Source organism: Centruroides sculpturatus, unplaced genomic scaffold (assembly GCF_000671375.1).
Source record: "Centruroides sculpturatus isolate CEXI.00-Female unplaced genomic scaffold, Cexi_2.0 scaffold411, whole genome shotgun sequence".
In the NCBI taxonomy this organism is placed as follows: Eukaryota; Metazoa; Arthropoda; class Arachnida; order Scorpiones; family Buthidae; genus Centruroides; species Centruroides sculpturatus.
The window spans coordinates 618,121-627,022 of record NW_019384776.1 but is presented as its reverse complement, the minus strand read 5'-3'; the positions used below and the strand labels follow the sequence as shown (position 1 = coordinate 627,022).

Here is an 8,902-nt window from a genome sequence, read left to right as displayed (position 1 = left end):
ATATATATATTTTTTTAAACGAAAAACTTCCCAACTGAAATCTTCTTCAACTCTCAGAGAAACAATGCGAGGCAGCAACTTATTTTGTAGGATTTAGAAATACATGCCCTAGATATAACAGATGTAAACCACACCTTAGATTAATGTGGGAATAAAAAATAAACTCACAAATACTGCTTCTTCTTTGTACCTTCTCTTGAATGACAGTAACGAAAAGGCTCCATTTCATGCTATAACGAGAAACTCAACATCAGTGCATATCACAAAATCGAATTAAAATTCCAATCTATAAGCTGCACAACTCGTTTCGTGATCTTGAAGATTTACTGTGCATCGACTAGCCGAAGGCGCCACGTCGATCTTATTTTCGATCAGTGTGTCTTGGTTGAGTGCCATCCAGTAACCCAAGGTGTCGGTTTCGTAGGTTGGTATGATAGTTACTTCAGAATCGTCTTTCCAACTTTTCTTTGCCTCTAAAAGGGAATTCAATACTTCTTTGCTAGGATTAATACCACTGAATACGTAATAACGAGCTCGTATTCTCATGAAGAATTCGTAATTCGAATAATGAGGATCTCCGTGATGAGGTACGTATGCCAAATCTACGTAGACTGGTTGCACCGAAGAGGTATTCGTCTTCATCTTGTTGCTTTTGTCCATTCTGGATGTCATCTTCATTTTAACATTTTCTGTAGACGAAGTATTCGATTTTTCGATCTTCGACTTACCCGAAGAAACTCTAGTCGACGACGTCTTAGATTTTGTTTCCGGTGGTGAAGGAAGACCCATCGGTTTGCTCCAATCTTCTAGCCGAAAATCTTTCGAAGAATCTTTCTGAACGTGTTCCGAATACTGATGTTCCAAAAGATCATCTTTATCTTCCGAATGATAATCGTTCTTCATATAACCGAAAGACATGCTAGAGAAAGTTTCTTTCTCTACAATCTCCTTAGGATCTTTGGAGTCCAGATAAATGTCGTTAATGCTGGTCGTATCAGAATAGTGTTTCTGTCCCATATCACTCTTGAACAGTTCCGATGATGATGGAACAGTGTGATTATCTGTTCCATAAGCATCAGAAAAGTCTCTTTTGTAAAAACTTGCCGAATCGTGTCCCTCGTTTCGGAAAGAATCTGCTTCGAATCCAAGCAGACTGTTATTTTTCCAAGGTTCCATTTTATGTCCATTGATATCTGAGGATAAACCAACACCGTTTGTTGTTGTACTATACGCGAATTCCTTTCTTTCGGAAACAATAGTGTCACCATCTGAAGATTCTGTTGTTGTTTGGAAAGCATACCGTGAAATATTATTAGGATGATCACTGTCCACATTACTTCTTTCGTTATCACCGTAATATCCTTCTTCGGTTACCTCAGCAAACTCGCGATGTGCATCTTTGTGATAACTTTCATAATGTTCGAAATGTGCCTCTCCACTTTCGAAGTAGTGACTAGTGATTGTTTCTTGCTTTTCTTCAATGTATTTACCATTAGTATTTGATGCTGTAATATTTTCTGCATGTTCCTCGGTACTATCGGATGTAATTCTACTTTGTTCTTTATCGATTATATATGAATCGTGTTGATCATGCAATTTATCGGTTTTTTCATCGAGGTATGTTCCGAAGTCTTCGTCTTCCTTTCTATCTGCTTCGGCATAACTCTCGTGGAAGCTCTGGTCCATAGGATGAGAATTGAACATACTGCTTGATGTAATATCGTAATGCTCTGTTGTGTCTTCTGTTTTGTGTTGAAACGATATCGACTGTTCTTGGGAATCAAGGTCGTCGTCAGAAAGATTTTTGTCATCATCCAATGTTTTTTCAAACTTGGACACTTCACTATAAATCTGTTTTTCTTGATACTCGGCCGTGGTTTCTGATGAATAAATATCCCTAGTCGTTGGCTCATCTTGCTCCAAGAGTAGTTTTTCTTCGTCTTGATATATGTCTTTATCGTGTTCAATATTCTCTTCAATCTTTAGATCAGAACCTGCTAATTGTTTGTCTTCGTTTTCAATTTTTTGATCTTGATACGTAAAAATGCTATCATGTTCTTGTAGAGATCTAGAGTGATCCTCATATATTGGTTCTTCCCTACTTGGAGAAATTGCTTCTTGTTTCTTAAAAGGCTCAGCGTGCATCTGCATTGATTCCGGCAAACTTTTGTTATCATATTCTTGTAGAGGACTCTCGCGATCATCGTATATATCCTTGCATGGAGATATTCTGTCTTGCTCTTTAAAGGAATCAATTTGTTCTTGCATAGTTTCTTGCATATTTCTACTTTCGTATTTTTCTACAGGACTTTCGCGATCATTATACAAATCTCTTCTTGGAGAGAGTGTTTCTCGTTCTTTAAGGAAATCGGTTTCACTTTGCATTGATTGTTGAAAACTCGTATTATCGTACTCTTGCAAAGGACTCTGACGATCTTCACATACATCTTTATGAGGAGAAAGTTTTTGTTGATCATCAAAGGATTCTGTTTGTTCTTTCATCGGATCTGTTTTTTCGGCATAAAAATCCTGCTCTTTTGGTTCGTTTTCCTGAATAATATCGTCTTTCATAGTTTTCTCTTGGATCAAATCTTCTTGCATAGCTTTCTCTGTCATTAATTCTTCATCATATGTTGTTTCTTGAATAATTTCTTCTTCATGAACTTCATGAATTGTTTTTGTATGAATGACTTCTTCGAGGATTGAGTCTTTCTGAATGCTTTCCTCTTCTTCTTCCTCTTCTTCTACTTCCATAATCTTGTCCTCACGATCTTTGATAATTTTTTCCTCATCATGTAAATCTTTGCCAAATTCTTTATATGCTTCATCGATACACACTTTACTTCCTAATGATTTAGATGGTGACATCTGGAAATCGGGGTGAATCTTTTGTTCTTCTTCAAATCTATCTTCGTCAATCTCCTGCGGAGGGGTAGATTTGAGTAATTGTTCTGAAACATCCGCGAATTTCTGTTTAGAATCATATACAGCTTTTGGAGATTGTGGTTCCGAAGGAGTGGTACCACCAGAAATATTAACAAATTCAGGAAAGTCTGCTTGAATCACATTACCGTATACGGGTTGTTCAACGATTGGTCCCTCACTGTCGGATTCGTCTTCATTTTCTTCACCTTCTTCATATAATTGTTGATAACCGTCTTCACCTTGCCGTGGAAGATAATGCTCCATGAATCTACTATCAAGTTCTTCCATGCTTCGTTCATCCGGAATAGCTCCAATTTTCTCATAAAAGTTTCTCTCTCCGGGTGGTGTAGGATGTCTTATCATTTCTTCCTCCTCTTCTAATTTTTCCTCTTCGCTAAGACTTGATGATTCTTTTTCTTCACGATCATCAGATTTGTCCATTTCTAAAACATCGTCTTGGTATTTACCTTCGTAACTTTCAAATGCCTCGTCTTTCAATATTTTATCGTTTTCAGGCAAATCTTCCTCGCATTTCTCTCGCGTAGTTTCGAGAGCAACTCCTTCGTCTTCATAATCAACCTCTGCCATAGGAGTTGGACTCTTAATAGTGTCTTCTTCAATTTCAGCCTCCTTATGTGCGATATCGACGAAGAGATTGTTTTTACTAACAGGAAGCTCATCTTTAATGGGTTCGTTTTCTTCCACGGGTAAGTCTTCGTGTTTTATAGTTACGACTTTATTTTCGGTTTCGAATTCGGAAATTTTGTCTTCTTTTTCTACTTTTTCTTCTAATATTTCATATTCTTCGTTGTTCTCTAGAGCCATCACATCATGCAGGGATTCTTTCTCTGATTTTTCTTCAATAATTTCTTCTACGGGAATTTTTTCTTCGTTACACGGGGATGTTTCCAAGATAGTGCTTTCTTTCTGAATATAATTATCTTCTTTTACTGTTTCCTGAACTTCTTCCATTAATCCTTCACAGAAACTACCTTCCATTGAAGCGTTTGCTAATAGTAAATCGGTTTTGCTTTGTTCTTCAACTGCAACACTTTCTTTAATCAAATTATCGTTAATAGTAACTTCTTCAGAAAATTTTTCTTTAGTTTCTTCAGGTAATTTTTCTTCTATTTGTTCTTTTTGCTTTTCTTCTAAGATTGGTTCAGGTTCTGCCTTTTCCTTTTCCAGAGAAGGTGATACTGCCTTAATAGGTTCTGGTTCAACATTTTCTAATTCTTTCTCTTTAGTTTGAATGTCAGCGGGTGAAGAAGAAATTTCTTCAGTAACTTTCTCATCAGAAATTTCTACTTTAGCAGGTATTTCAGCGAGTTTTGCAACGCCGTTAAGCTTCGGTTCTTTAGCTGTTTCCTTATTTTCTAGTGGTGTCTCTTTCTTTGCAGTTGTTGTAGTAGATACTTTAGAAACAATTTTCTTTACTTCTGTTTTAGTAGGCTTAGATGTATCTGTTTTTGCAGTTTTAGTCGTTGTTTTCGTTGAAGATTGTGACTTTGTTATTGGCTTTGGTTTATGAGTTTCTGTTGTAGGTGGTGATTTTTGTTTGAGAAGTTCAGGTTTTCTCTTTGCGGTTTTGATTTCGACCGTTTTCTTATTCGTTACTTCTTTCAAGCCTTTAGATTTAACTTCAGTAACTTTAGGTGTAGGAGATGTTTTCTTTATTTCTGTTGGCTTTGCTGGTGTTTTTTTCTCTTTAATGTCTTTTTTGGTTGTTGTGGAGGTGAGAGTCGTAGTTGTTGATCTTCTCGTTTCTTTCTTTTCCTTATTTTCTATAACATGCTTATAAGGCTCTTTCTTAATTGGAGTTTTCGAAGTTCTCTTTTCGATGATTTCCTTTTTTGATTCTGTTTCTGTCGTTTCTTTTTTTGATCCCAATGACTCTGTACTTCTACCTGTGCCGTTAGTTACGAGTGGAGAAGTTTTGATCGATGGTCCCTTCGATAACAGTTTTGATTTTGGCTTTTCAACGATCGTAGGATGTAGAGAAGAATAAGAACAAACTGGTTTCTTTAAAACATCTAAATCTTTTAACTTCTCCAATCCTTCGAATATTCTGTTCTGTGGTGCACTTCCAGAAAAGAATATTCTTGTAATTGTGTCTTTAGGATTAGCGGGTCTCCATACAATCAATGAACAAATTGAGAGCACATGTGAAAGCGGAATAGATATTTCTTGTTCCTGGAATTTAACTCCAGCTTTTACTTTACTAAATGTTTCTTTACGAGAAGCCCATTGCTGGAGGAATTCTTTAACTTCTTTACTATCTTTCTGCGGACTCAATGTATACATCTCCAAAGTCCCATGGCCAACCTTTTGATACAAAGTAAATGGATCCATGTTTGTTACGTCTCTCAGACATCTGTGAGGTTTCATATTTAATTCCATTAGATTGTTTAGAAAGGTGTGGCCTTCATTCACAACACTAACCAACAAATCATTTTTATCTTTTGTTATTTCATCGTTTGGTGTTGGTTTTCCTTCCATGACATTACAAAATACATAACCAATCTGCGGGTAAATATTATTGATAGCTTTCCTTTTCATTAAAGTTGTAATTCCGCACACGTTACTCTCACATAATCTTGTTACCATTACAGCGTCGAGTCGATCCAGATGTCTTATGAATTCCCAGAAACACGGTTTCCTATTGAAACCACCGTCGATAAGCATGTTAAATCCATTAATTCCGAATAAAGCACAGTCACCTTCTCCACCAGGAAACACATACAGAGTAGGTCTATTGAAGCGTATGTTACCAACTAAAGGCGACAGTGTCATAATCTCTTCTAAAGTATGACTGACGAGTGCCGAATCCAAACATTGGATAAGGGCTGGCATACCTGGAAGACTATCAATTTTATCAGCTGGATTTAACTGTAGTTTAATTAGTTTCTGAATGGCTTGCTTCTGAAAATTAGCGGAGGTCCATTCGCCTTCTTCCGTACAGTGAACATGAAAAGTTCCACCTTGATTGTTCTGTAGTTCTTTTTGAACATCGGCATCTTGAAAGGCATCGATGAAATTTGAAAACTTGAATGCTCCGTTTTGTAATATCCACGATCCAGATCCAGTAAAAGAATAGCCAGCGTAAATCAAATGTTTGTGGCCGGTTCTCGCCAGAAGTAGATTTTTCAAACATTGCTTCAACGTACTTACTTGAGGGTTGATCAAAACTTCTACAGCTAATGTCTCAGTTGAATGTTGAATTAGAAGTTCTACAAAATCAGCAAACAATTGAGAATTAATGCTTTCTTCTAAAATTATCAAAACTTTTAAATTTATACATTTGAAATAATTAGAGAAATTCATTTTGTTTTCATTTCAATTAAATAATTACAGTATTTTTTAAATTAAAAGTTGTGCTTAAATTTATAAAATATATTATATAAATGATAGACAAAATATACATTAATAATCTTTTCATATAACTTATTAATTTTAATCACAGAATATAATTCCATAGCTAGAAAATGTTGTGCAATGCTGTATAACTTATAAACATATTAAATCATTGCATAACATTTTCGTGAAATGGCATTATTTAGAGAGTGTGTATATAAATTAATGTAGTTGCTACATATATAAATTCTGTAAATCGTATCATTTTTGTTCAAAGATATTTGAGTTTACATCGAGGAAATATTATGTTTCATAGTTTCATCTAACGCATCGATATGTCCAGTTTCACAATGGTGTCAGTTGAAATCGAAAGGACCTATGGAGAACAAAAAAGAAAATTCGTAGACCAAGACTATCACACGCTGATAATGTGGTTCACCAACTACGCTTTAAAAAACTGGTTTGAAACTAAGTAAAAAAAGGAAAAGAATAGTCTGTGACTTGCATGAATTGCGTCTTTTGTATAAGAATTTTCTAATTAAGAATTATGTAATTCTAAAAGTCACTGTATATCCAGCAATTAAGAAAAAATGTTAGATCAAGAGATTATTTAATTGGAATAAAATTTCTGATGAATAAGGATTTCAACTTTCGGCGAAGGCCATTTTCAATCACGTATTTGTATTATTAAGCAATATATATGAAATTATAACATGAAGTAATATTTAAAATAAATTATATTATATAATTAATATAGTTGAAGATAATTAGTGTGAAATTTTCTCAATTATATGTGTAGATACAATACAAAGCAGAATATTTTATCGGAAGCATAAGCCCGTCCTTCGTATCGTGACTACATTAAGATTTAATCACAAAAATAACAAATAAATACTACAAGTTCATATTGATCCGAAGCTATTTTATCAAATAATAAATCCTTCGGGTTCGATTAGAAGTCTTGTAAAGATAACAAAGTTTTCCTCGTTTACATCGATCATAAACCTCGTGAAGAGATCCTACTAATCATTCTCTCATTAGATAAGAGAAAAATCTATTTAATTTCGAATCTGAAGTTTTTAAAGTATTATGAAATAAACAGAAACGGAAAGAATCGGAAATGCTTGATAAAGCGATGAGTTAATATTTTTTGCACGAACTTATTTGAAAATGATATTCAACGTCGTCATTAACATCGATAGCAACTGAGATATCAATATTCTGTTAGAATTATTTCGAAAAATTGTATTTAAGCAAACTTCTTTAAGCTCTTATATATTTTAGAAGAGATAAATATTTTGTGTTTAAGCATTGCTAGCAAATAAAATTTGAGGAAAAAATATAAAAATACTCTATATATAGATGCATAATACACTTAGATACTATCAGGCATTTAAATTTAATTACATTTCTAAGTCTTAAACAGGTTTATTTTCAATCTAAAGTTGAATTTAAACTAAAATAATTTATTCTTAACGATAATTCATATTTCCTTGTTAATTTTTATAATTCCAATCACGCAAAACTTGAAAAAGATAATTAAATGATATAGATATATTTCCTCATTCTTTAAGATATCCTATAATTTTTACTTCATAAATGAATAATTATAGTAATTATTATTCACAAAAAATTAAACACAGAGAAGATTATCAGTTTAATTATTTATGGAATGAATTAAAGAAGCTTTTGATTAATGTTCTGATAATCCCCATTAGTACTATTTTATTTAATAATCCATTCATTTATCGGCGATTCTTAAAAAGATGGTAATAGAAAGCAAAATATTTAATGAATTCGGCGTTTAATTCTAAATGACAAGGAAGTTTCTTATCAGACGAGTTTTTATACTTTTAAATATTGGAATCTATCCAACTTTAACAATGTATAATTGAGTAAGAAAACCAAATAAAGGTCAAAATTGTACATATATATCTGAATTTTAAAATTTAAGACTGAAAAAAAAACATGTTTATAATATAATTTTTATGGGTTTAATATTTTATTACATTTCAAACCTATAAAAAATTTATCAGTGACATTTCACAATGCGAATTACAAAACATAAATAAAAAATTTAATAAGTTTTTATTATAATTTTAAACAGAGAAAAATCAAAATTCTATTGATTATTTACTCGTTAACAATGAAATAATTGTGATAATCTTACCATTCTCGGTATCACTTCCATGCTTGACATTGTTGCAGACGTTTTCAAGTTCAGATAAATCACATCCTGTAGTTTTCGTGTCCCAGGATAACAGACCTAATGATAAACAAAGAGTTCATTACTTCAGATTTATCTAAGAGAAATATGGCTTATCACTCAAATTGTTTGCACTATAAAATTTATAAACTAATATCAAGACTAAACAAAACCTATTTTTTCTTTATTTTCTGTGTAATTAGATAAACTTAAACCCTTTTTGGTCTCTTATTCCGTAGAGAATTACAAACTCGATTTTTACAAATTTAATACAGGCTGAGAAGTATAAGAAAGTTTATAAATAACATTTTCTGTAGATTGCAAGAAAACTTAAGTAATGAACGAATGTCACGTATCTACTTTTGGTGTTTTCTGTACAGTTTTCTAGAAAAGGAAAGAACCTTTTCGATGAATGAA

At 33.1% G+C, this 8,902-nt stretch overlaps 1 protein-coding gene across 1 annotated transcript; it reads right to left on the bottom strand.

Moving 5' to 3' along the window:
• LOC111629084 (microtubule-associated protein futsch-like) lies at positions 1 to 8,549 on the bottom strand (the record flags this gene model as incomplete). The annotated part of the gene is made up of 2 exons (XM_023372946.1): positions 1 to 6,155; positions 8,450 to 8,549. Coding segments are annotated over 2 exons (5,982 nt in total), but the record flags the coding sequence as incomplete, so codon positions are not given.
• Positions 8,550 to 8,902: the final 353 nt, after the last annotated feature.